We start from the raw sequence: 27,960 nt of genomic DNA, 5'->3' as shown, positions 1-27,960 counted from the left end.
TGGGCTGCCCAGCGCTCTCCCAAGACACCGTGACCACATAGGTTCTCTTGGAGCCGGGAGTGTGTCAGTCGAGGAGTAGGAATGTGATTCGTCCCCGAGCCGGGGGAGCCGGAGCATATCTGGTATGTGTCTCTGGAATGATTTGGGGAAAATTCCCCGAAGTTGGAACTTGAGATGCAAACTGCCGGGACAGAGAGATAGGGAGCTGTCCGCGCGCCCCCCACCCTGGGACCTGGTGCTGGGGTGGGAGTCAGCTTACACAGCACACAGGCTGCTCAGGCCCGCCCTGGAATGGCCGTGAACTTGTTGTTTTTCCACGTCATTTGCTCTCAGATGCACTATCGGGCCGGCGATGCTAACCCTGCGGCTGCAGGTCCCTCCTTGTAACAAGCGAGTGTGTGTTCTTCGGAGGTGGCCAAGGGGAGGAGGGGGCCCAGCCGAGAGGTGGGGGGAAGGGAAGCAAGCCTCTTCGTGCAGTACAGTGAGCTTGCGTGTCCCGGAGCCAGCTCCCCCAAAGCACATGCCATTTCTGGCCCCTGAAGGGGTTAAAGGCCTCCTGGAGTCAAAAACAAGCAGGTGTCCCACCGTGCCAGATACGCCGCCTAAACTGCTTCCAGCTTTTTTTTCCTCTTCTGCAACAAGTCTGTGATCAGCCACAGGACAGAGGAGCCGGCAGCCTGCCTGTGACAGGCGTCAGGTTAGCTTGCTCCCAGTCGGGTGGCGCGCCCAGGACATAAATCCAGGCTCTGGCCCCTGTGCAGCTTCTCTCCCTGCACACTCTGGAGAGGGAGCCCCCTTTATCTGAGGCTGCACAGCCCGGCGGGCTCCACGGACTTGGTGGAGGCAGCCTCGGCAGCTGCAGCCCTAGCAGCGGCGAGGAGGCCCGCTGGGGTGGGCAGGGCAGGTGTCTGCAGCCCCCCGAAGAGCACAAGGCCCTGGGGGCCCCAGCCCTGGCACCGTCTCAGGGGAGGTCTCTGGGCGCCGCAGACCCCACCATGCGGGCCCCGGGGTGCCACTGTTCCCGGTCCTGCTGGGGACAGATAGCAGCGCTGCTGCTGCTGCTGCTGGGGGCGCCCCCGCGAGGCCTGGCACTGCCGCCCATCCGATACTCTCACGCTGGCATCTGCCCCAACGACATGAACCCCAACCTCTGGGTGGATGCCCAGAGCACCTGCAAGCGGGAGTGTGAGACGGACCAGGTGAGTGTGAATCCGGAAGCCTGAGATAGGCCACGTGGTCTTGTTAGCGAGGGAGAATGGGAGCTGGGTGGTGGGAACGACTTGGAACGTGAAGGAGCCCAGCCCCGGGCCACATGGAGATAAACAGGGTGTGATGTCTGTCTAACTTCGAGGCCTGGAAGAAGAGGTGGGCGTGATGTCAGAGTTTCTCAGGGGCTGGGAGTCTTCGGGTTCCTGGTCTCATGTCTGCTGAGGGCTGCTCTGAGCCAGCACTATGCCAGACACATCAGAGAGACTGGCATGACCCACCCGCGGCCTGTCGACAGGTGAGAGTGGAACTCAGGTCCCCGCAGTAGGCAGCGCGAGGCTCCATGGCCAGGGAGGGGAGGGTGGGCCTGCACCCCGCATCCATCTGACCACAGAGCTGAGGCTTCATCCGGCCTCTGGGCCACTTCCTCGGGGGTTTGGACCCTGACCCTGAGATCAGAGCAGGCTGATGGGGAAGGTGGGCAGGAGTGGATCTGACTAGACTCTCTGGGTGTCCGTAGTGGGCACGTAGACTAGGTTTCAACCTGCCAAATCCCTCGAGCCTCCCAGCACTCAGGGCAGGCCTGGTTCTAGGGCAATTCCCTCCCAGCTCCTGAGTCCAAGGGCCGTTCCTGTCACTTCCCCATGGGGTGAAGAGCCTGCTAGTACCTGGCACCTGCCTGGGCAGAGATACGTCCTGCCAGTCTGGCAGCTCCTAGGGCTCGGGCTGGGCTCTGGCATCACCAGGGACCATGGGAGACCATGATGCTCCGTCTGCCGAATGCATGTAACCTACGAGAGCATAGGCTGGCCCTGGGGAGAGCGGCCTGTCCCTCACAGTGCCCATGGGACAATCCAGGCCTCTCACTGGCAGGGAGCAGTGGCGGAGCCAAGGGAAAGGAAGGTAAGGACTAGGGAGGGCTGGCAGAGAGTTCCCATCCGGCTGAGGTCGTGCTGTTAGTTGGCTACATTTGCAGGCAAGGCTGTTTCACTGGCACAGGCTGGCCTGATAAATCAGGTGTGGCTTGGAGACAGTGAGACTCGTGCTGATTTTGTGTGTCTTGGGGAGAAGGCACATCCGTGGGGCTGGGGATATGGACAGCCTATGGGTATGTTCTGAGCCCTTAAGCAAAAACTGTTCTAAAAATTCCCTCCAGGTTTTCTGTGCCCAGAAATACCTTCCCCTGGTCCCCAGGGACCCAGCCTTTCCTGGATCTCTGAGTCCTGATGGAGCTTCCGGGGCCAGAGTCTTTAAGGAACTGAAGGGCCCTCCGGCAAGGAGCAGGTTCTCTGCTACTCAGCCCCCTCTTCCTCTCACCCTCTCACTGGGTCCCTCTACCTCAGACCCCAGCTCTGAGATCTGTCCATCCCTGTCCCAGAGCCTCCCTGGTGTGGCCTAGAAGACTATGCCATGCAAGGGCTGCAAAACAAAGTCCCCATTCTGAGCCGAGAGGGGAAAACAGTAAACAAGTCGAGCAGGCAGGCTCCACGTAGCCCTTAGTTGATGTGGAATGTCGGAGGGGCTGAAGGGAAAGTTGGAGCCACACGAGGCCAGCCCCGGTGGTGAGCAGCTCACAGAGCCACGACCAGGGCTCAGGATTAGGGGCATTGCCCACATCCCAGCGAAAACACCACGTGAAATCCTTGTTTGTGTCAGCCCCAGAGCGTGTTGCTAATTTTGAGGAATTAAACTAATACCGTATGTGGCTCCACGGAGAATCAGAGGGAATTACAGCCTGGCAAGTCCTCGCTGATGGTCTTGCTGACCTTTGCCACACAAAGGGACTTTTTTCCCCATTGATTTCCCCGTGCAATGTCCCACAGGTTGGAACTGGCACAGCCCACAGTGGCCAGACCTGGTGTCCTGGGCCTGTCCTGCCTGCCCTTCCTCTAGGCTTTGGATGAACATGGGCCAGCATCAGAGCTGCCGTTCCTAATGTGTATGTGGACAGCCTTGAACAGCTGTCCCAGTGGTTAGCATTTGGCCAGGGCATCCCTACTGGAAGAGACAAAAAAAAGGCAGCCTCGTTTGTTCCAGTCAACACCTCATGGAGGTAACGATATGACATAGAAGAAAAATACCTCATCAGAGTCCCATCCACCTGGAGCTTGAAGCCCTTTCCCACCACTTCCCAGCTCTGTGGACTTGAGCGGCTCCTCTTAGTTTCTGCATCCTCATCTCATCTCATGGTAGTAGGAAGACTTTCCCTCTTACATTATGTGATCTTCCTCTTCCCACACTGCTAGCTGTGTGACCTTGGGCAAGTTACCTAGTCTCTCTGTGCCTCAGTTATCATTACCTGTGAAGTGAGAATGATGGTTGTACCCATTGTGATGAGCGTTAGATAAGCTGACAGATATAAACATTCTTAGAAGAAGGCTGGGCAAATAGCGGGTGCTATGAATACATTAGCTATTAGTATTATCGAAATGGTTTTCTCACAGTAGGTGAGCACCTATTAGTTCCCTTCCCTGGAGACCATGGGGGAGGGTGGGGGGAAGCCTGTGTTCTCTTCCTTCTCCCCCTTGCTCAGACCTCTCCATCTGGCTCTCCCCAGGAGTGTGAGACCTATGAGAAGTGCTGCCCCAACGTGTGTGGGACCAAGAGCTGTGTGGCGGCCCGCTACATGGACGTGAAGGGGAAGAAGGGCCCCGTGGGCATGCCCAAGGAGGCCACGTGCGACCATTTCATGTGTCTGCAGCAGGGCTCCGAATGTGACATCTGGGACGGCCAGCCTGTGTGCAAGTGCAGAGACCGCTGTGAGAAGGAGCCCAGTTTCACCTGTGCCTCCGACGGCCTCACCTACTATAACCGCTGCTACATGGACGCCGAGGCCTGCTCCAAGGGCATCACACTGGCTGTCGTCACCTGCCGCTATCACTTCACCTGGCCCAACACCAGCCCCCCACCACCCGAGACCACCGCGCACCCCACCACGGCCCCCCCAGAGACCCCTGGGCTGGACACAGCGGCCCCAGCTCTGCTCAACTACCCTGCGCACCAGTCGGTCACTGTGGGTGAGACAGTGAGCTTCCTTTGTGATGTGGTGGGCCGGCCCCGGCCCGAGATCACCTGGGAGAAGCAGCTGGAGGATCGGGAGAACGTGGTCATGAGGCCCAACCACGTGCGCGGCAACGTGGTGGTCACCAACATCGCCCAGCTGGTCATCTACAGCGCCCAGCCCCAGGACGCCGGCATCTACACCTGCACGGCCCGCAACGCCGCCGGCGTCCTGCGTGCTGACTTCCCGCTGTCGGTGGTCCGGGGGGGTCGGCCTTCGGCTACCGAGGAGAGCAGCCCGAACGGTACAGCCTTCCCCGCAGCCGAGTGCCTGAAGCCCCCTGACAGTGAGGACTGCGGCGAGGAGCAGACCCGCTGGCACTTCGACGCCCAGGCCAACAACTGTCTGACCTTCACCTTCGGCCACTGCCACCGCAACCGCAACCACTTTGAGACCTACGAGGCCTGCATGCTGGCCTGCGTGAGCGGGCCGCTGGCCGTGTGCAGCCTGCCCGCCCTGCAGGGGCCCTGCAAGGCCTACGAGCCCCGCTGGGCCTACAACAGCCAGACGGGCCAGTGCCAGTCCTTTGTCTACGGCGGCTGCGAGGGCAACGGCAACAACTTTGAGAGCCGCGAGGCCTGCGAGGAGTCCTGCCCCTTCCCTCGGGGGAACCAGCGCTGCCGGGCCTGCAAGCCAAGGCAGAAGCTCGTCACCAGCTTCTGTCGGAGCGACTTTGTCATCTTGGGCCGAATCTCTGAGCTGACAGAGGAGCCCGACTCAGGTCGCGCCCTGGTGACTGTGGACGAGGTCCTAAAGGACGAGAAGATGGGCCTCAAGTTCCTGGGCCGGGAGCCGCTGGAGGTCACTCTGCTCCACGTGGACTGGACCTGCCCCTGCCCCAACGTGACGGTGGGCGAGACGCCGCTCATCATCATGGGTGAGGTGGACGGCGGCATGGCCATGCTGCGGCCCGACAGCTTCGTGGGGGCCTCGAGCACCCGGCGGGTTCGGAAGCTGCGCGAGGTCATGCACAAGAAAACCTGTGACGTCCTCAAGGAGTTCCCAGGCTTGCAGTGAGGCCCTCCGCCCCTCCCCAGTCCTGTCCCTGACCTTCCTCCGTCGACCCATCCCCAGCACCCCTCAGTCAGCAAACTGGGCAAGGTCAGATTAGATGGTCTTAGGCCAGCAGGGGAATATCAATCAACGCATCCGAAAAAAGCCACCGCATGGACATATATACACTACCAAGTGTAAAGCAGATAGCTAGTGGGAAGCAGCCGCGTAGCACAGGGAGATCAGCTCGGTGCTTTGTGACCACTAGAGGGGTGGGATAGGGAGGGCCAAGGCAGAAGCTCGTCACCAGCTTCTGTCGGAGCGACTTTGTCATCTTGGGCCGAATCTCTGAGCTGACAGAGGAGCCCGACTCAGGTCGCGCCCTGGTGACTGTGGACGAGGTCCTAAAGGACGAGAAGATGGGCCTCAAGTTCCTGGGCCGGGAGCCGCTGGAGGTCACTCTGCTCCACGTGGACTGGACCTGCCCCTGCCCCAACGTGACGGTGGGCGAGACGCCGCTCATCATCATGGGTGAGGTGGACGGCGGCATGGCCATGCTGCGGCCCGACAGCTTCGTGGGGGCCTCGAGCACCCGGCGGGTTCGGAAGCTGCGCGAGGTCATGCACAAGAAAACCTGTGACGTCCTCAAGGAGTTCCCAGGCTTGCAGTGAGGCCCTCCGCCCCTCCCCAGTCCTGTCCCTGACCTTCCTCCGTCGACCCATCCCCAGCACCCCTCAGTCAGCAAACTGGGCAAGGTCAGATTAGATGGTCTTAGGCCAGCAGGGGAATATCAATCAACGCATCCGAAAAAAGCCACCGCATGGACATATATACACTACCAAGTGTAAAGCAGATAGCTAGTGGGAAGCAGCCGCGTAGCACAGGGAGATCAGCTCGGTGCTTTGTGACCACCTAGAGGGGTGGGATAGGGAGGGTGGGAGGGACACGCAAGAGGGAGGAGATATAGGGATATTACATTACATATAGCTGACTCACTTTGTTATACAGCAGAAACTAACACACCATTGTAAAGCAATTATACTCCAATAAAGATGTTAAAAAGAAAAGAAAAGAAAAGAAAAAAGCCACCCGAGGGTCTTAGATCAACTTCTATTCTTTGAGTTCGATAAAGAGGGGGTGTCTTTTTAGCTGTGGGGGACAAAAGGAGGAGTCAACAGACACCTGCAGGTTATTCCTAATGACCAGTCTGCTCTGGCCTTCTTATATTCTCTTGGCTGGCCACTCCCTCCCCTGGCTCTCCCAGCCTCTCTGCCCCTAGCCAGACTCCCAGCCAGGATTCTGGAGATGGAGGCTGCATGATGGTCACAGGACTAGTGGCATGAATTGGTTTGCAAAAGAAGTGGGTGGGGATAGAAAGGAGGGCCCAGGAACTGATTGGACAAATTTCCCACAGCCCCCCAGAGCGCTGTGAGCAGAAACCACTTCATGGGGGGATTGTGGGAAGTGAGAATCGGGAGGCTTGCCCTGAGTGGAGGCTGCCGGGCAGGTGCCTGTGTGTGGTGGTCGGCCTGTGCTTCGGTCAAGTTGGCCTGGCAGTCTCTGAGGCCACCACAGCACATGTGGTGAAGCACATGTGTTTCTCGTGTTTCTTCTCGCTTGGCTTTATTGATTGGTTTATTGATTGTTGATTTATTGATTCAGATCTGTTCAATCCAACTCAGTGGACATTTTCCGAATACTTACTGGGTGCCAGGTGCTAGGACCACAGAGAGATGTTAGTCACTGCCCAGCTCATAGTGAATGAACACAAATGTCCAGATCCCAGGGCTCCCCTAGAAGCAGACCAATGGCTGGCTCTCCCCACTGTCAAAAATCCCATTTTTAACAGACAGCGTGCTTTCAGCTGCCACTGGCTTCCTTGGACATAAAGCAGATAGAAGCCCCAGGATCTGTTTTGGTGGGAAGAGAAATAAAGGAAGAGAAAAAGCAGGCAGGGAAGGGGGTTGGTGAAGGAATAAGAAAGGGGGAAGAGGGGAGGCAGGCCTGGGAAGGAAAAGGAATGTTGCTCGATGCTCCCATCTGGTGGTGGCCTTGGGAGCCACAGGGACCGCGAGAGAGGCTCTAGGTGTGGCCTGGGAGGGCTGGATTGGGTGTGCCGCAGCTTGTTGGTGATTTCTGTTTCTGGACTTCCTGTGCAGGTCTGCCACCACACCACTAGATAAAGTTTTGGCGAAACCCACCTCTCCTCTACCCCCATTCCCTCCTCAGCCCTTCATTCTGCCCATATGCCCTCCAGAGCTGAAGAAGATCTTTGTGGGGCATTTTTGTTTCTTCCTCAAATGTAGGGGGAAAGATACCAATTAAAAGCTCCGAGTATCAACAGCCCTTCTTGTGTGGTTCGTTTGGGCTGATGTGGGCGGGACGGGGGCGGTGGTGGGTAGTGTCGTTTCTTTGGTGACCTGGTGGTTGGTGGGGGGAGCTGGGGGGGGGGGGTGGGGGTTAGTCTGTCCACCTGAATCCTGTTTAGGTGATAACGGGACTTCTTACTGTGGCGCCCACCCCAGCTCTGCACATTAGGCACAGGACAGCTGAGGCCAGAGAGGCCAGGTAACTCACCCAGGAACACGGGCAGGAAGGCACAGGGTGTAGGCCCAGGTGTTCTGCCTCGTATCTCGGTCCCCTGCCCCATCACAACAGCACGGTGGGCCAGGGCAGACTCCAGACCCCAACGCTGATGGTCAGTTCAGGGGCATGAAGGTGGAAGAGACAGGAGTGGGCAGGGGGCCATGCTGCTGTCCTGCTATTACCGGGGGGGGGGGGGGGGGGGGGTTAGTCTGTCCACCTGAATCCTGTTTAGGTGATAACGGGACTTCTTACTGTGGCGCCCACCCCAGCTCTGCACATTAGGCACAGGACAGCTGAGGCCAGAGAGGCCAGGTAACTCACCCAGGAACACGGGCAGGAAGGCACAGGGTGTAGGCCCAGGTGTTCTGCCTCGTATCTCGGTCCCCTGCCCCATCACAACAGCACGGTGGGCCAGGGCAGACTCCAGACCCCAACGCTGATGGTCAGTTCAGGGGCATGAAGGTGGAAGAGACAGGAGTGGGCAGGGGGCCATGCTGCTGTCCTGCTATTACTCCCTAGGGGGCCTCTGGGTGAGGCTTGGTCCCAAAGCCCTGGGTGGTCAGAGCATGTGGCTGGGTTCCCAGGCTGAGGCAGCAGCACCTTTGGTGCCAGGGGCTCCTGGCTGTTCCCCTCCCCAGAGATGTGTTCAGGAGCTTTCAGTCAGGGCGTGCTCCCAGCTTGTCTGTCCCCTAGGCTGGGAGCCAGCTAAGCACGAGGGACACCTGACCCCTGTTCACTTCCCTGGTCTTCCCGGGACATAGCCCCAAGGAGGAATCCAGGCCCAGCTCAGCCCAGCCCAGCGCAGCCCGGGTCAATCCCTCCTTAGAGATAATTCCCTGCAATAAGGAGGGGCCAGGATGGAGAAGACAAGCTCCACCCTGAGAGAGAAGAGAGGCCAGAGGAGTGGGAACTTCTCAAGTCACCACTGGGAAAATGCTGAGCACAGAACTTTAACGAGAAGGTGTGAGCAACCAGCCGCATGGTCCTGCCCCTCTCAGGTCCAGGAACCAGGGAGTGATTCCTTACCTTCCCTCAGAGTGCGGACACACTGTTGCACCTGCTTCTAGGCTGAGGTGCCCCAATAAGTAGCACATCACCTTAGAGCCCGAGGAGGCAAGTGTCCACATGCCAGCACCTGTCACCTCCCCTCTTCCCTCCACTTGCATAGATGTGGGGCTGAGCCCTGTGACTACCTGGCGGAGGTGTGAGGCTCAGGGGATCTGATCTCAGGCACTGGCCACACACAGCTGCAGACTTGGGGTCCCTGTCACACTCCATCCCCAGCTTGGCAGGGTGGGAAGGCCCAGCCTGTGGAGTCAGACACACCTAGGGCTGAATTTGGGCTCTGACACATATCCGCCATCTCTCTGAGCCTCAGTTTCCTCATCTGTAAGACAGAGCACTGCATGGAGACTTGGGGTGCTCGACCCTATTAACTGTGTCAAACTGAAAAGCCTAGGAAACAGAACCTGGCACAGATGGCCGCCCCTGGGCCCCCTCTGCGCCCTCGGCAGCTCCCTGGCCGAGAGCAGAGCCCCCAGGACAGCTCTCTTCCCCTCGCCCTTCCATCCAGACCTCAGGTTTCACAGGCTCAGTGACCACGCAGCTTCAAATGTTGTATTCTGCTGCTCAGAATACATCCCAAACTGACCACCCCGCATAGGTTGATTTGGGATTTGGAAAATGTGGGTACTTGGGGAAAGGGTGATACAGTATCAGTGATCGTTGTGGACCTGCCACGTGGCATTTATTTTCTGTCCTGGAAACCAAGTCTGTGTCTCTGTCTGTCACCCAGGCCTTACGTAGTAACTGACTTCTTGGAGGTGCTGAGTGCAGGCTGAACTGAATTCCCAGGGCCTGATTGCCAGGTGACCTAGGGAGGCCAGCCTACCCAGTCTGGGAGATTTGGCCCCAGGGTATAGGGGGATTGAGCCCTCCTTCAGGTCAAGGTCAGACTCACCTGCTTTCCTGTCGCTGGATGATCGCTCCTCCCCTGCTTGCATCTGTTGTCTCCCTCTCTCCACCCTCCTCTTCCTCTACCCCAGCTCTCTGTTTGCCTTCAGAGACTTGTTCTGGTGCCGGCTGTCTCCAGACCAGCTCTGAGGCCTCCGCTTGGAGGAGGACAAGACAGGGGCACGACGGCTTGGCTTTTTCCACCCTCTGAGTCCCCCAGCCCCTCCAGCCTCCTAGGACACACTGCCCCATAGTCTGATGTCACCCCTGGACAGTGAAGCCAGAGAGCAGGGACCGGGGGCAGAACCTGATGAGTGAAGGGGGCGAATAAATAAAGCTACATGGCGATTTCCTGAGGACTGCGCTCTGTGTCCCACCATCCTGCTATAACATCAACATTGAGTGGGCGCTTACTGCAGGGCAGATGTCATCTCTTGTCATCTCCGTCACGCCTGTGGGAGACAGAATGCTATTTTGTAGGTGGGAAAACTGAGGCTAGAGGAGATGAGAAGCTCACCCAAGATCACCCAGCAGCTAAGTGGCTGAGCCAAGATTTGAACCTAAGCAGCCTGACTTCTAGGGTCTTAATGCTCATGCTATGCTATTTCTCCCAGCATGTCACACACCACACACACACACACACACACACACACACACACACACACGGCTCTGGGCTGGGCAGTGTGGAATCCCATCAGGACCCCAAATGTCTCCAAAGAGCCTGTCTTCCGTCAGCCACACGCGTACCACCCCATGCTTATGAGGTTACGTGTCACATGGTATTTCTATCACACACGTGAGCAGTCATGGCCTAGATTCCTGAGCCTGACCATCCTTCAAGACTCAGCTCCTTGGGGAGCCTCCGCTGTGCCCAGGCTGCACACTGTTCTCCAAGTCTCCATCTCCCTCGGCACTTGCACTGATACCCGGCCAGAGCCACTGCTTAGGGCTCTGGGAGGCCTGTGGGCCCAGCTTGCAGAGATCCAGAGGGACTGGCTGGATGAACAAGTGGTCCCGGGACCAAGGGTTGCGCGGTGCACTGGAGACCACAGGGCTGTGAAGGGCTCCTTTGGGGTCTTCCTTCCTTTTGCCCAGCTCCACTTCCTGATACTGTCTTCGTCTCCTTCCACCTCCCCAAGGAGTCTGAAGTCTCCCTCCTGCTCTGGGAGTGTGTGATTAATATAGGCAGGATGGAGGGCAGGGTTCCTGGGTCCTATTCTTGGCTGTGGCCTCATTCTGGAGTGCGCCCTGAGGTCAAGTGACACTCAAGCTGTCAGGAGGAAGGAAGCCTAACCCTCTAGCTAGCACTGCCCTGAGGGAGTGGGTAGGGCAGGCAGGTGGGCAGTCCACCACCCTCTCCTTCCCGCCTCTCTGGCTCCTATCTCGCGGTTGGGTTGGAGTCTCTGTGTCCCACCCCAGCTTACCCCAGGACGTGAAACTCTGACATCCAGGTCTCCAGCAACACCCTGGACACCCAGACAAGGGGGAGAATAGGCTGCATCTCCAATGCTTCCTGGACTGGACCCTCCCAGAGGTAGGGCCTCTTTCCAGCACGTCTGTTGGGATAAGGTGAGGTACTTGGGTGTGTCTCTTGTCCTTTTCAAGTCTTCCTGATACGGCTAGAGACCTGGCAGGATGAAGATATACCCACCTGATCGTTTGTTTTCTGTCTTGGTGTGAGGGACACACCCAGTTCTGGCAGAGGATGGTGACAGTTAGTCTCCTTTCTGTGTGAACAGCCAGGAAGTGGAGACAGGGCCTGGGGAGTGGTGAGGAACCCCAGCAGGGGGGTGGGGCACAGTGCCAGAAGAGAACGGATGCGCATTTGAGGGCGAACAACTCTTTTTTTTAAGTTTCCAGGTTCTGCTAATGCTGCTCTTCTGGGACCACATTTGTTTTGGCCGCACCGTGGGGCTTGTGGGATCTCAGTTCCCTGACCAGGGATCAAAGCCAGGCTCCTGGAAGTGAAAGCGCTGAGTCCTAACCACTGGACTGCCAGGGAATTCCCGAGTGTGAACAACTCTGGTCAGGCACTTTACAAAATGTTGTCCAGTTGTCCATCCTCACAACCTTCTCTCAGCTACATCTTTTACTATTTCACCGTTTGATAGACCCCCACCCTAGGCAGCAATGTTCAGGAGGGCCTTGTTCACAGCACAAGGCATGACCATAGAGGGTTTCAACAGATATTTGTGGAATGAATGAATGACTGAATGAAGCAAGCCCTACAGACCTTATGGAGGAAGAGATGACCTCATAGGTATTATTGTCCCTGTTTTACAGATGCTGAATCTGAATCTAAATGTTTAAAGGAAACTTGCCCAAGGTCATAAGGCTAATAAATGGAAGAGGCAGGATTCAGACCTAGGTCTGTCTGACTTTAGTGCCCATATTCTTTCCAGGGTAGCATATATTTTAACCATTTCAGCTAAAGGCTGAGGGCCCCAAATGGCCGTTCCCCGCCTGAACATCCATAACCACCTTTTCTAACTGGTCCCTGACCTCCAGGAGTGCCAAGGCTGTACAGAAAGCCACAAAGCTGCACCCTCCAATAGTTAGTATTGAATTCATGTAAGTAAATTCATAGGAAATAAAATGTTTAAATTCAGTTCCTCAGCCCCCCTAGCTATAGTCCAAGTGTCACATTTCATGTAGCTTAGTGGCTACCATATTGAACAACACAGACATAGAATATTTCCATCATCACAGAAAATTCTGTTGGATAGCCCTGTCACAAAGGATTAAACCGTTAATTCTTATTTTCTCCGGCAGAGATCTTGTGTAGGGGTGTGGGCCCTGACTCTACACTCCTGCCCTGCCAAGGACTCCAGGGATTCCTGTTCCTGGTTTTGGTCTCATGGATCCTACTGCCACAAGGGTTTTTGGAATTGCCCTACTGTCTCTAGACTCTAATCTCAGCCTCAGAAAAATCCCCTCATCTTTTCTCCCAGAAGGCTTCTGTTAAGCCTTCTTGCAAATAAAGTTCTTGATGGCCTTTCTCAATATCCCAGATTTCCTAAAGAGGTACACAAATGAGTACATACGCACCAAGACCCAACAGTTGTGGCACTCAGGGGAAGATGAGTTTACCAAACTTTTAGCTAAGTATGACAGGGAGGGGCTGCTGATGGGAGGGAGACAGTAGGGGCTACAGGTCAAATCCTCTCATGGCATGGCACTGTGCCCATGACAATTGTGAAAGTGCTCTCACTAGTGGGCCAGGTGCTCCACAGCTCTTCAGAGACGTCTGTGGAAGTGCTGAATAAAGGGCTAAGAATTAACTTGTTTGTTATGGTCATTGCTGTTAGAATTGAATTGCATAAGACTTTAAAAAGAGGCACCAGATGTTTTAGGCCTTAAGGCCCCCAAATTTCCCTGGTGTACAGGGTGAGTGGCCGTGAGGAAAGGCCAGAGTCATGGCAGAGCATGGGCTCTTGAGTCAAACTACCTGGGCTCAAATACTGGCTCTGTGACTTTGGGTAAGTTAACCTCTCATGCCTCAGCATCTCCATCTATAAAACGGAATAATAATGGTTTTCATAGTGCCTCTCCAGTAGCAGTCAACCCTGGGCCTGATTGCTCCAGCTGGTTGGGAGTAATTGCTGTTGCATGTTCCCACCTGTGGCTGGAAAGAACCAGGAGATGAGAACAGGCCCCTCTCCCCAAATCTGCTCTTGGACAGCAAAGTAAGAACAGATGCAGTCTCCTTTGCTGACAAAGGAAGAGTGCAGGATGAGGGTAGCCAGAGAGGAGAGAAGCGAGAGGAAGGGAAAGAGAGACACACACTCTGGGTTGGGTGGTTGGAAGCAAGCAGAGACGAGTGTAGTAATGAGGCAGAGATGGTTCATACCTCCAAGTGTAGAGCTGAGTTCTTTTTTTAAAATTTTATTTTATTTTATTTTTGTTTTTGGCTGTGTTGGGTCTTCGTTGCTGCATGCAGCCTTTCTCTAGTTGCGGCGAGCGGGCACTGCTCTTCGTTGCGGTGCGTGGGCTTATTGTGGTGGCTTCTCTTGTTGTGGAGCATGGGCTCTAGGTGTGCAGGCTTCAGTAGTTGTGGCACACGGGCTCAGTAAGTAGTTGTGGCACGAGGGCTCAGTAGTTGTGGCTCGTGGGCTCTAGAGCGCAGGCTCAGTAGTTGTGGCACACAGGCTTAGTTGCTCCGCGGCATGTGGGATCTTCCTAGACCAGGGCTCAAACCCATGTCCCCTGCGTTGGCAACTGCGCCACCAGGGAAGTCCCTGAAGCTGAGTTCTTACCCTTTATTTCAAGCACCACTCCCCATCTCAATGCACCAAAAAGGGCAACAGAATAAAAGGGGAAACAGCCTCAGAGTTTTGGTGTGACCAGTAACTCAGACTCAAAGTAATCCTCTCAGTCATCATAACCAACAATTTCACCCTGTGACCCTAATAAGAGGAAAAGCTGGTGTTCATGGATGAGCGGAATGCAGCTTCAGTGAGACTTACGCAGATGGCAACCCATCCCCATCTCAGGCCTCATGGAAGTTACCCACTCTTCACCACCTAGATGCCCTGATGGCAGGGTTAATAATTTTCATTACTAATAGCCTGCAACACCTAATATGCGCTCAATATACACTATCTCATTAAATATTTACACACCTGTGGTGTGTATGTCATTCACCTCCACTTAATATTCTCTCCATTTCAGAGATGATGAAACTGATGCTCAGAGAGATTGAATAATTTGCCTAAGGCCCCTGGCCAAGCAGGAGTCCAAGCTTAGGTTGGCCTGTGTGACTCCAAAGCCCATGTATTTAACCACATGTATAAGATATTCCACCACAGATTCAAGAATAGTACAATTTTCTCTTTTGCTTCCTCCTTTCTCCCTGCTAATCCACCAGGAAGTGGTCCTCACACTAAATGTAACAAGCAGGCTTTCTCACATAAGAAATCTGAGGCTGAATAATTTTCACGGGGCACAGCTATACGAGGGTGAGTTTGGGATTCAATTCCAAGTCTGACCCCAAGGCCCATACTCTTTTCCTGTACAGAGTTACCAGGAGTAATTTTACTTGGAGTCTTAATGAAACCCCTACACTGCTATAGAACATTCTTGCTTAGTTCTTAGCAGTTACTAAGGAGTCTGGAGACAAACTTGTGGTGCCTAGACCTCTATTCCTACTGGTGAAGTTGGGGTGAGACAGGGATCAGACACTGATGTTTTCTGTTCCAATGCAAGATGCATGTTTCATAAAGAACAGTGATGCTCTCTGAACAGTCCCAGGTCACGTGAAGGAGCTTGGCCAGCACGTGGCGGTTTTTTCAGTAGATGACAGAGTGCTCAGCCGCAAGGGAAACTTAGAGGAGACTCTAGAAAAGCATTGCTCAGGGAAAGTGACCCAGGGGAAAAGTTATTTGTGGCTGTCAATTTCTTGCTTAGATGTTACAAAGCTTCCCTGCCAAAGTCCTTTTTTTGATTTATGCTCAAACTGGAAGATATTATAAGCATCGAAAAAGCCAAACTGGAAAGCCGAACAGCTGAGCTCTGAAAAGATAGTAACCTTGGCCAGAAGTAGAATGTGGTGATGGGTACCGCAAGTGGGAGTGAGCTGTGGGTGTCTGAATTTGTGCAGTGAACACACACACAGATTCCACCCACACCAACTTCTGGAAGGGCACCATCTGCTGTGAACCCTGATAATTACAAAAACAGAAAGAGGTTTTGTCTCTAAAGGTAGGAAAACAAATGAGATGACCCCTAGAGGGAGCTTCTAGCCTGAGGAGGTTTTTAAGATAAGCAGTTAAACTGAAACTGGGATAAGGAGCTGGAGCTGCCCCTCCTGCGCTTCCGCTCCCTCACTACCGCTCCTCCTTCCTTGGATTTCTTCCGTGACCTCCTCATCCCACCCCTGGGTCTCCTGAATAAAGAAATTCTAAACCACCTCTCTTTCACAATATTTCTGTTCAAAGCTTGGAACGATGAAAAAAAATTACAACGTCCAAAGTCAAAGGCAGCTTTTCCTGGGAGTCATGGACTGGCAGCAGGGCCAGATTTCCTCTGCTTTTTTTTTTTTTTTCCTAAGAGTTTGCACTAAGTCTCCCACTGTGGACACGTCAGACGAAGAAAAAGAACCAGGACCAAGTTTTTCCTCCACGGCAGCTGGGAATTTGAGAGAGCCCATGTTTCCCCAGGTGATCCATTCTTCATAACTTGATTACTGCTCCCCAGTCTAGAACCCCTCATGTGGACATGATCTCTCCCCTTCTTTGTTCATACCTCCATATTCTCCTGTGTATGATTATTTCGGTGTGTGTTATCGTTTGCTAGAGTGTAAGCCAGTGGAAAGGTCCTAAAAGTTTATGTATGTCATCACCAGCTCCTAACCCAGTAGATGGTCAAAAAATGTGTTAAGGGGGTGAGCACAGGGGCTGTTGTAAATGATACCTCACTTTGTTTGATACAATTTAGGGACTTGAATGGAATCTGACCCTCGAGTCAACCTGACCCTTTTGCTATCTATCATAAGGACTAGTAAAGCCCAGGACCAAAGACTTCAGGTGCGTGAAGTGTCTCGAGTTACTTCTCAGAGAATCTGAGCACCCAGAGAGCAGTAGGAAATGGGTACATAAAACTAGCCCATGACCTGCAAACTCTTATAACCCACTCCCCATTGTGTTTCTGCAGCATATTTCCCTTTCCTAACTGTGCCGGGCAAAGGCTGATATTAACACAATTTTGGGGTTGCTGAGCAAACGACCACTTACAGGGCCAGGCTAGCTGTGTGGGGAGGGAAATGGCACAAAGTGCAGTTTATAGATACTGTCTCCTATGTAATCAGGTGTGGTTCTTTCATAAAGCCTTCCTACGGAGGTCAAAGGAGCAGTGTAATTGTTAAGGATCGTGGACTTTGGAAACAGAATCCCACAGTTCAAATCCTGACTCTACTGGGGGTAACTATGTCACAAACTCTGCTTCCCTCTGTAAATGAGGGAAATAGCAAAACCTTCAGAGGCTTCTTATGAAATTTAAGTGAGCTAAAATGTACAAATGCTTAGAACAGTATTTTGCACACAGTACATACTATGAAATGTTGACGATTATTATTGAGCTTCCGAGGTTGGTTGGTTATTGTAACAAGACTTTTGACAATATTAAAATCATCGTCATTCAGATAGATAGCATGTAAGGCACTGGTGCAGCTACGTACCCACTGTCAAAGCCTGGAAGAAAACTCATAATCATCAGGAAAGTGTGGTGTGCCTGGACTAGGAAACTTGTCCTGTGTCTCCAAACTTCTGCAAAGCGTCCATCAGGGGTAACGATCTCCAGGATGAGTTCCACGGCTCACACACACAGGCTCCCTCCTTTATCCTTCTTTCACCTTTCCCACACGTGAAGGAAGGGCAGATAGAGGAGACATACCCTAATCTCCTTTCTAGCTGCTACCAGACTCTTCTCTGGTAGAGGCTCTTGGGGAGATAAGGTCTTACCTTTGTCTCTCTATTCCTTTTATACAGAACCCAAAAAGTTCTTTGAACTTTTGTGGCTCGGATAATAAACAAGAGTCTCCTTCCAAAAAACATTTCTTCCTAAATTACAAAAAAAAAAAAAAAAAGTTTCCTGCCTTTCTTCCAATCTATTTTCCAACCTATTGTAAGATTCAAAAAGATGAAATTTCTCCAGGCAAAACCCTTTATAGCCTTGTGAAAACCGGGTTGTTCTCAAAGTCTTTAGTTAAAGGGCCTCTGGTGACACCTTAGTTTCTAGAAAGGGTGCCCCGGGATTTCAACTTTTTTTTTTTTTTTTTTTTTTTTTTTTTTTGGCGATATGTGGGCCTCTCACTGTCGTGGCCTTTCCTGTTGCCGGACGTGCAAGCTCAGCGCCCATGGCTCACGGGCCCAGCCGCTCCGCGGCACGTGGGATCCTCCCGGACCGGGGCACGAACCCGTATCCCCTGCATCGGCAGGCGGACTCTCAACCACTGCGCCACCAGGGAGGCCCGATTGCAACTATCTTAAGCATTGGATTGAAATGGTTTAGGGATCCCCATCATGTTTCCTGAAAATAGAAAGGAGTTAGCAGAAAGTAAGTCACAAAGACTCTATAGAGCTTTAAAATGAATTGGGACTTCCCTGGCAGTCCTGTGGTTAAGGCTCCACGCTTCCACTGCAGGGGGTGCGGGATCGATCCCCGGTTCAGCGGTGTGGCCAAAAAAAAAAAAAAAAAAAAGTCAATGGCAGGTAGTTTACAAAACAAGGAGTTCTTTTTTAAGAAAAGAGTTCTGAGGTCAGTAGGCAGATCTGGATTATCAGTGAACAGATATGATCATTACAAAACAAATCAAAATCCAACCTTCATCCTTACTAGAAATGAATCCATGGATGGTGGAAGGGTGGCCAGGAAAAGCCATCTGAAAGGAGTACCTGCATTTAGTTCAAAAGAGAAAAAGGAACTGTGCCTAGAACTACTGAACCTGTGTCACAGGGCATCTGGACTCTGAATTAAAAGAGACAATTGTAGGGTCCTATGATTCCACTTCTCTTTTTTTTTGCGGTACGTGAGCCTCTCACTGTTGTGGCCTCTCCTCTTGTGGAGCACAGGCTCCGGAAGCACAGGCTCAGCAGCCATGGCTCACGGGCCCAGCCGCTCCGCGGCATGTGGGATCTTCCCGGACCGGGGCACGATCCTGTGTCCCCTGCATCGGCAGGCGGACTCTCAACCACTGCACTACCAGGGAAGCCCTGATTCCACTTCTTAAACCACACTCATAGAAGGAGTATCCAGTGTTCATGTCTATCAGCACCCGGAAGTCATCAGTTTATACCCATCTGCTTGAAACCAAGCTAGGTGGATACCATGTCTACGCTTGTCCTATTCCTTTCTAGCCTAAAGGGAGTACAAAATTGTTTTGAATTAGAATGTAGTTTGGGGAAATATCACAACCTAGCTTTCACGCTCCAAAAGAGGCTATGGTGCCATATTCTCCCAGCTCTCTCAACAGCGCTAAGGAAGGAAGAGAAAAGGAGACTCAGGAGCTGCCAAAGGGCACGTGGAGAAACAGTTTTTAAAAATAGCTGCAACCTGGTGGTTGGGATAGAAGTTTATGTTTGACTTTCACATTTAGTACAAAAAAAACCCATAAAAGCAAATGTCTAGCTTATTTTGTAAATGTGGGTTTTCCACAATTATTTTTGAAACACTTGAGCGTATAGACAGAAGGGATGCGACCCACAGTATATGCCAAGGTTTGTCTAAAAATATTTTACACCTGTTCTCTGTTCTGCACGCTGGTCATATTTTATCAGTGAACTAAAGTGCTCATAATGCCAGACGAGGAATGTGTTTTTCCTTCCAAGTCCTCAATGTTTTTCCCTCCTGTAAAGCAAACCTCCTTTTCTACCTGCACTAAAATAAAGCTAGAACCATTATCCACATGACAGACACATCTACCACCAGAGCTACATTTCAACTCCTATTTCTGAGCAGTACTGTTTAGGAACAACCATTTCAATACTTTTCACAGCAGTGTGGACACTTTAGCAAACATTTTTGGCTGCCCCCAAAAGGAACGCCAGCTTGTATACTGGGTTTAAATCAACTTGCTGATTGTATAAAAAAGAATGCTGAAACACTGGTTTCCCTATCAGCGACTTAAAACTAGAAAACAAACTCAGTGGTATTTATTACTGAAACATGAATAGAATAGCTTTTAGGATATTACTGTAAAATTTTTATTTAATTCTCTGTTGATGCAAATAATAGACTGGACAACAAAACGTTGACTATAATAAAGACAGTTATGGTCTTCATTTACTTTTTTGATTTCAAAGGGCAACACAACAAATATGGACCTCGTGGCTTCTAGATACTGTAAGCCCTTAAGAATACATTACAATTCTTCATAGCAAGGTGACGGCTTCCTCAAAACTCTGTGAGGAAGTGTACTGATATCACTGTACTTACTTTGCAGATGAAGAAACGGAGCCATCTGAGTCAAATTACTTAATACACTTAAGGAAGGAATTAGACCCATAATTTCCAGTAGCCTCCAGACACGAGCTGCTTCCCAATGTTTTTTTCTAAGGTTTGCCTAATTGTAAGATGATCTCAAAGCTCCACTTACAGATATGTATGTGTATGTATGTATGAAGCACGTGTTCGAAAATAGAAATCTTAAAACTCAAATATTGAGAAATGGTTAGTAGAGGTTTACTATTCACAAGTCAAATACCATTACTGACAAGACTTTTAGCCTAATCTAAACCTCCAAAAGCCCATCTAGTGGTTCAGCAATATTTGGTCCAATCAAATTCTAACTAACCCAAAATCAAAATAGTAGGCACTAAGTATAACAAGATTTAATCCATATAGAAACTACAGAAATTCTTCTAAGCTTCTTTTTAAAATTAATTGATTAATTTTTTTATTTATTTTATTTTTGGCTGTGTTGGGTCTTCGTTGCTGTGCGGGCTTTCTCTAGTCGCGGTGAGCGGGGGCTACTCTTCGGTGAGGTGCACAGGCTTCTCATTGCGGTGGCTTCTCTTGTTGCAGAGCACGGGCTCTAGGTGCGCAGGCTTCAGTAGTTGTGGCTTGTGGGCTCTAGAGCGCAGGCTCAGTAGTTGTGGCGCACGGGCTTAGTTGCTCCGTGGCATGTGGGATCTTTCCGGACCAGGGATCGAACCCATGTCCCCTGGCATTGGCAGGAGGATCCTTAACCACTGCTCCACCAGGGAAGTCCCTCCTGAGCTATTTTTAAACTGAGTTTTGTTTATTGTGCAGTTTAAACATGCTCAAAACTAATAGCAACAATAAAGGGAATATAAGTTGATTCATAATAGCATATGCTTCTAAAATGTGACCACTTCTTATTTTAAACCAAAATATATTGATCTTTTTTAAGAAAGTCTTTCAGGATCAGTTTGAAATAAGAGGTCATTTGGTTTCCTTAAGGTTTAAAAATAAAAGCAAGAAGACTAGTTATCACAACATCTATACATATAGAAATCATGAATTACAAAGGTGTGCCTTAAGATCGTTTTTCAAAGTAACTTAAATCATACATACTGGAAACACATCGTTGAAGACTGTTTTGATAGTTTACTTGGCCTTTCCTTATATCGTTTATCAACAGCACAGGTAAGGAATGTGTGTGAAAATAGCTCCAGGAGGTCAATGTTTACAATTTTACTTAGAAGTAATAGGGTCACTGAATCTACGGCTCTTACTCAATCTGAAGGAATCATCCAGTGGTTCCAAAATAAGAGAAGTCATCAACACAGCTGAATTAAGAAAATCAAAATTAGAGCATTCATATAACTTAATGATTTCTAAAAACATTTCCAGATAGCCTGTAATTATAGCTTGTGGCCACTGGAAATACAAAGCATCTCTCTCAAAACATCATGACTGGAGAATGGCTAAGAGCCTCCCACTAGACCCTTCTCATTAACACTCTTGTAGAGAGATTCTACAAGTCATGTGGCTAATACATCAAAAATGGTCTTATTCCCCTGACTTCAAATTAGAGGAGCGACCAGTTGGAGGCAACAAAGCATAGAGCTTAAGACCAAGAACTCTGGAACCAGACTCTCTGAGTTTGAATCCCAACTCTACCACTTACTGGCCATGAAATATCAAGCCGTGTCTCAGCCCTTCTTCTGTAAACTGGGTTAGAACTGTGCATGGCAGATAGTAAATGATATATAAGTATTTAACTGAATGATTTAAAACATTAAAAAAGTATAAGTGTTGTACTAATTTTCCAACTGTATGCACACAGATATTGGTCCTAGGTCCTTTATTCCCTAGGTCCGCCAGGGAATTCCCGGTCCTAGGTCCTTTAACCATGAAGATATATTCCTGTGGGAGTTCCCTGGTGGTCTAGTGGTTAGGATTTGGAAGCTGTGGCCCAGGTTCAGTCCCTGGTCAGGGAACTGAGATCCCACAAGCCGTGTGGCACAGTCAAAAAAATATATAATAAAAAAATAAAACATAATTAAGAAAAAAACCCAACGATATCTTCCTAATATAACAAAAAAAACTGAAAAACTCTGATCTAAAGTGACCTCTTGGGCCAAATGGATTAAAGCGTCAGCTGATTGACACGCTATAATGGGTTTTATTAAGCAATGGCAATTTTACATCCTTGTCTTCTAATAAGGTTTTTCCCCTCTTATCTGATCTTGTACTAGAGTACTGTTATCCTGCTTCTGACAAATGCACGTATTCTAGGCAAGCAAGGAAATATATTTGATGTGCCATACCTATGCTATTTTCTGTTTGTGTAGGAAGGTCTCCAACCAGCATTTTTCTTCATTAGTTTAAGCTATGTGCAAAAAGAGGTACAGTTGACCCTTGAACAATACGGGCTTGAACTGTGTGGGTCCACTTATATGTGGATTTTTTTCAGTAGCAAGTACTATAATACTACATGATCTGTGGTTGGTGGAATCCTCAATGCAGAACCGCAGGTATGGAGGGCTGACTGTAAGTTACACATGGATTTTCGGCTGAGTGGAGGGTGGGTGCCCCTCCTAACCCCCGTGCTGTTCAGGGCTCAACTGTACTTTATTTTCTCTGTATGTTACACTGACTTATTTTAAAATAGCTTAAGTCCTGAAGATTTGTTAGATTAAATCTCTCAGTTAAAATGTGGGTACATACGAGAATATTAACACCAATACATGTCAGAAAAACACTTTAAATTCAGGGCAACTTTAGTTTCACCTTCAAAAACTAAGAAGTTAATCACAGTAAACAGTGTTATCTTTAAGGAGGCATTTTGACTCAAGGTCTACATTTGCCATCTAATATAGGTTAAAGTTATTAAAAGGAGATTTAACAATACACCTGATTTTAGAAGATGGGAAACAAAGGGACACCAGGATAGGGCCATTCAGAGGCTGCCACAGTATCTATAGGTATAGAAGACAAAAAAATGGAAAAACACCTTTAAGATAACTAACTTATCAAAACTGTAAACTAAAAGTCTCCACACAGAGGGTCAAAAGTGTGATGGCAGTGGGGGAAAAAAAGACTTGGGACTAAGGTGTAAACTTTTCTAAGGTTTCCTAAGGGGTGCTAGGAAACCAATCAAGATAAAATTGAGTTAACTTTTCCAGCACCAAACCAACATATGTACCAACATTTAATTTCCCTAAGATTTTTTTTTGCCAGTACACACATCCCCAAGATCTGATATTCATATTTACATTAAGCTCAATTATTTAAAATCTGAATATATGTATTAGTGTTCCAGATTGTTACAAATTCTATTGTGTATCTATTGGCCAGTTGCCTTTTGATTTGTAGAAAAAGTTAACTTGAGCCTTTCTTCATTTATAAAAAGGCAGTTTTCTTCCAGTTAAGCCTATGATAACTTCACCCAAAAGTTTCTAGTAGAAACTAGTGCTTAAAACCATTACTCTGCTCTTACAGCTATTCAAACTTTGTGATCACAAAAGCACATAATTGACAGCATAGGCAGACCAATCTCTGCCAGTTCCAGTCACTACCCCAATACTACTTCATAACCTCATTCTGTCCACTAAAGGACAAAGGCCTCACCATGGAGCTGACAGAACAGCTTAGGTCTGTTATTTCCAGTGCTTGTTTCCTTAAAACTTTTTATTGTTCTAAACCGAGAGGGTAACAGACAAAAGGCTTTTGTAGACTGGTGTCCAAAAAATTCATTTGAGACCAAATTTATTTCACAAGTAACCCAGACGGTGCTGGTTTCTTACTAAAAAAGCAGAGAGTTATTCTTCCAATTCAAGACAATTTTCTCCCCAATACGATGTCAACACTGTATGAATGGACATCTAAACAGTGAAATGACTCATTATTTTAGCTTAAAGATAGTCTCACCCTTCCACCTCATCACTTACAAAAAAAAAAAAAAAAACTCCGTCCTTAACGAGCCACCACAATTTGACAGATTATGACTAATCTTTGACATCCCAAACCAGCAGGTTGGCCATCTGCTTGCAAAAACAAAACCAACCCAAAAACTGTGTGTCAACTTTTTTGCTAGGAAAATGCACACAAATACTAATATAAATACTTGTCCAATCTTGAATAGATTTTAATCATCAATTCTCCAGCTACCTACAATGACTAAACTCAGTGTTAAGGATTAGTAAAAACAGACCTAAATCTTCTTTTTAGTTAGGTCAGCTGCTTCGTCAAGCAAGTTTTCTGAGCTATTCATCTCCCATGCAGAAATAGAAAACTGATCCAATGGTTTCTTTCTCCATATACATTTCAAATAAATCCTCTCAGTTTACATGAGTGAATTTCATTTTATCACCTGACTCTGTCTTAGATGTCAGCATGACACATTTTAATAGGGTTGACTCGCCTTAGCATACCACCCCTATAGTGGGGAGACAAGATGTGGATGAACAGAGTTAGTTGCTAAACACAATAAAGCCGTCCCAGGCAGGCTTTAGGACTTTTTACGTGGCAAACTACTATCTGTGCACTAGTGGAGCGACAGCTTTCCATTATTCCTTTGTGATTCAATGAGTCAGATCTTTCTGCCTTATCAGCATTTACAGCATCATGATTCCAGAATTAGATCTTTGGCAAAGGCTTAAAAACAAAGACCACGATAAACATTTTTAATTTTAAAGAATTTTAATACAAACTTAATATAAACTATTTCAGTCCCTCTTAACGTGTAAGACACTGACTCAAAATACTTTTATACCGTTTTTTTCAAGTATTGCACAATATAGGTACAAAATTAATATTTACGATTACATTTCCTTCCATAATATATAGCAAAAATCTTTAAACCTTTAACAGAAAATACATTTTTTTTTGAAAAAGCAAATATTCGTACGTTTTAATTCCACCACTAAGGGAGTATCCTGTACACAATTTAGAATAGTTGATGTCTTTAAGATGTGGACATTTTACAATTTCAGTAAAAAAAATACAACATGAAGCTGCTGCTGTCACAGATCCACTGTAGTAAAAAGATATAAATGCAATACCATGTCGTAGAAACAATATATATATCCTCTGATATTTTACAAACTCTGTACTAAATTAAATTATACAATTAGAAAAGACCAATAAACCCACTTATTAGTGCCAATTTTTTATATGTATAAAAAAAATCAGCCATGTCCTTGCTATATCTTAAATACTGTAAGAGGCCATATCTGAGAGTATACTTTAAAATATACAGTCAGTATAAAATAACTTTGTGCTTGGTTGGCAATGAAAAATGATGCATGTTTTATTTTTGTAACCAAGCTTGAATGTATCCTTACTATAAGCTTAAAAGAAAAAAATCTCAAGGAGGTTATATAAAAAAAAAAAAAATCCCCCTTGGGTCCGAGCATTTTAACTTGTACAATACATCTTTTTTTTTTTTTTTTTTTTTTTTAGTTAGCCATAACAGGCTGGAACTGCTGGTTAGAATACTGCATGTTATTCAAGCTAAAATTCAAGCCATCTACAAAAGACTTCTCGTTGAGGCCTCCATAGGCCGCAAACACATCAAAGGCATTACTGTACTGGAGAGGACTGAGGTTAAGGGGGCTGTCACCAGGGAACATTCCACTGGTACTACTACCTTGACCCTGCATATTAGGAAAAATAAATTCCTTGGCGTTAGGAGAAAGAGCGGAGGTTTTCTGCTGTTGCTGCTGCTGTGGTGGTGGTGACGGCGGTGGCTGGGATGGCTGTTGCTGTTGCCGTGGCTTCTGCTGGCTACCCAGGCCAAGCCCATACAGAGAGTGCACTGAGGAAGAGATGGCTTTCTGCTTCAAGAGGTCATTCACATTCAAGCCGAGGTTGATAGGAGAAGTACGTGCAACCTTGTTGCTTCGGCCACTGTTCTTCATTTTGGTAGAGCCGAACTTGGTGGCAGCAAAAGTGGCAGTGGTAAAGGTTAAAGGCTGAGTGGACCGGGGCATGAAGGTAGGGCTTACAGCAGCAGACTGACCAAAGGGAGGAGATGGAGAGCTGGACACTGATGAGGCTGGGTCACTTATGGGCATAAAAACCTGGGCCTCTGGGTTAAAGCTGTTTTTGATCTCCTTATCCAACTCACATCCATTTTCATTATTATCATCCACATAAAGCACCTTCACTGGTCCCTTTTCACCAATTTGGTAGGAAACCTCAAATGGGTCGATCCAAACACTAAGATCCTGCGGCAGATTGCCACGAACATCATCAATGTCCAAACCACTTTCTTTGGATGCTTGTTCAATCACTGGGTCCACTTTCTCCCCTACGTGTATACACCTAAACCCTGATCCTTTGTATGGCTTTTCGGGATACCAGTGCCCTTCATATTTCTTCTTAAGAAGTCTTTCGAGCTCTTCACCAAAAATGTTGACACGTCTCCTGGGAAGCTTATTGTACAGATATGAAATAATAAAATTTAGTGCTACTTGGATTTCAAGCTGCATAGCTGCTATGCCACAAAATTAGGTTTGTGTTTCAACTCCCCCCCCAAGACACACACAAAAGTGTTCAGTTTGTGGCAGAGAAACAAATTTTCATTCAAAGTGCTGGTATTAGTAGATATCCTTCACCTTGAGTGGTCTTGTTCCTTAAAACAAACAAAACAAAAGGAGACATGTCCACATGAGATAAATGTTAAGTCTCACAACTTTTTTACCCCCAGAGTAAAACTTTTGAAAAAAGTTTTCAAAACTTTTGAAAAAGTCTAATAGGCTAGACAGTCTGAAAAATATAATCAGCACAAAATATAGGAACTTACAATCGAAAATTATTTATTGAAGATCCAAATCTCAAGGGAAAACAGGATTTTCAGTTAAAACATTAAAAAAAAAAACCCTATTATTTACTTTCTGTTTCTGAATAGAGTTCTAAGAGGAAAAATATTCCCAGAATATACAGAATATTTCTTCTTTTTCTTCCTGCAGTTCTCAAAAGAATATTTATTGGAAACTAAACTCAGCATACCTATCTATATACATACACACATATAACATATACATATATATATGCTAGTTTTAGAAGTTGGTCATACTCCTATTCATCAACTTAGAAGTGAATTCTGTATTTCAGTTCATTTTGGATATATACTGCTTAAATCTTCATCATCATTAAATATCTCAAAATTTGAGAAGTTAGGAAAATTATTTTAATTTCCAAAGCACATGATAGTAAAGTTAAAGGAATTAAATACAAAATGAATTGCCATCCTAGTGAACAACAATTATGAACCAAATTATCCTACACAGTTGCTGTTTTAAATATACTAAGGGCACATAATGTAATACTCGAGCTTCTCTATGCTTTTCTTTTCAATGTGTATTTTTCTAAATCTGAAAATACCTCTTGGGTAGCAAGTATAACATAAGAAACAATTAATTTCAAACTTTATTGATTATTCTCTTTAAAGGGCAGGGTTTCTGAGTTTTATTCTGATTTTCAAAGCCACCTCCCTCCCTCATGGTAAGAGAACAGCTGGAGAGGCATGTACGATAAGGTCGACCTTTAAACGTTTGCTGGTTCAGCACTGGGTGGGGATAAGAAAAGACCAAGGGCAAACAAGATATTTGCAGATCTATGTGTACACTGAGGTTGATTTAAAAGGACATTTAAAAAAAATCAAGTTGGTATTAATCCATCTGTCTCATTTTCCATATTCGTGGTGACAAAGGGAAAAGAATCCCCGGCTTCCCCCAAACTACACTTTCCAAGCCAAAAGCCCGAGTGCTGGCAAAGGCAGCTGATTAAGCCAAAATGCTTGAAGGTGCAGTCGAGCGAAATTCAGATTCGGCGTAAGGTAGTTTCAAAGCAACGCCTTAAAGACAGGAGCGTGAAGAATTACATAAACAGCCAGTTGGGTCTCATTAGATTTCTGCTCACAGCCCTCGGAGCCTAAGCAAGTCTCCTCCCCCAAGGAGGAGGAGGAGGAAGGCCACGAGAAATGGAAAAGCAACCACTCGGGGCCCGGGGGCCGGACACCAGGCGGGTCGCGGCGCCGGCCGCACCGGGTCAGCCGCTCCCCTCCCCCCGCCGTAACCCGACCTGCCGCTCCCTGCACCCCCCGCGCCCCGAGGCTCCTGGGACCCAGCCAGAGCCCGGGGAGCCCCGGATCCCCGGCACCATTTTCGGGCCCGGCGGCCACCGGCCCCGAGGACCCCAGCGTTCCCCTCGAGCCCGCTGCTCCCGGGCGCCCAAATCCCCGATTCCCGTCA

The 27,960-nt window shown here is 48.6% G+C and overlaps 2 protein-coding genes across 3 annotated transcripts in view; one reads left to right on the top strand and one right to left on the bottom strand.

Annotated features, from left to right (window-relative positions):
• The first annotated feature begins 333 nt into the window (after positions 1–333).
• Positions 334–5,430, top strand: WFIKKN2 (WAP, follistatin/kazal, immunoglobulin, kunitz and netrin domain containing 2). The gene is made up of 2 exons (XM_007465002.1): positions 334–1,199; positions 3,764–5,430. The coding sequence occupies exons 1-2, from the start codon at positions 996–998 to the stop codon at positions 5,282–5,284; spliced, it is 1,725 nt and encodes a 574-aa protein (XP_007465064.1). The 5' UTR covers positions 334–995; the 3' UTR covers positions 5,285–5,430.
• An 18,954-nt stretch (positions 5,431–24,384) lies between these two features.
• Positions 24,385–27,960, bottom strand: part of TOB1 (transducer of ERBB2, 1) — a 5,867-nt gene continuing 2,291 nt past the window's right edge. For both annotated transcript variants that reach the window (XM_007465000.1, XM_007465001.1), the window contains one exon: positions 24,385–26,339. In XM_007465000.1, coding sequence (XP_007465062.1) covers positions 25,162–26,196 — 1,035 coding nt within the window. In that variant the 5' untranslated portion in view covers positions 26,197–26,339 and the 3' untranslated portion in view covers positions 24,385–25,161. The remainder of the gene's footprint in view (positions 26,340–27,960) is intronic.

This window comes from Lipotes vexillifer, unplaced genomic scaffold, assembly GCF_000442215.2.
Source record: "Lipotes vexillifer unplaced genomic scaffold, Lipotes_vexillifer_v1.1 scaffold591, whole genome shotgun sequence".
NCBI classification, from domain to species: domain Eukaryota; kingdom Metazoa; phylum Chordata; class Mammalia; order Artiodactyla; family Lipotidae; genus Lipotes; species Lipotes vexillifer.
This window is presented reverse-complemented; position numbering and strand designations above follow the sequence as displayed.

Excerpts from the sequence above, each read along its gene's own strand:
- WFIKKN2 (XM_007465002.1), top strand. The coding sequence starts at position 996 with ATGCGGGCCCCGGGGTGCCACTGTTCCCGGTCCTGCTGGGGACAGATA. Across the intron at positions 1,200-3,763 it reads GGGAGTGTGAGACGGACCAG|GAGTGTGAGACCTATGAGAA; the intron begins GTGAGTGTGAAT and ends GGCTCTCCCCAG.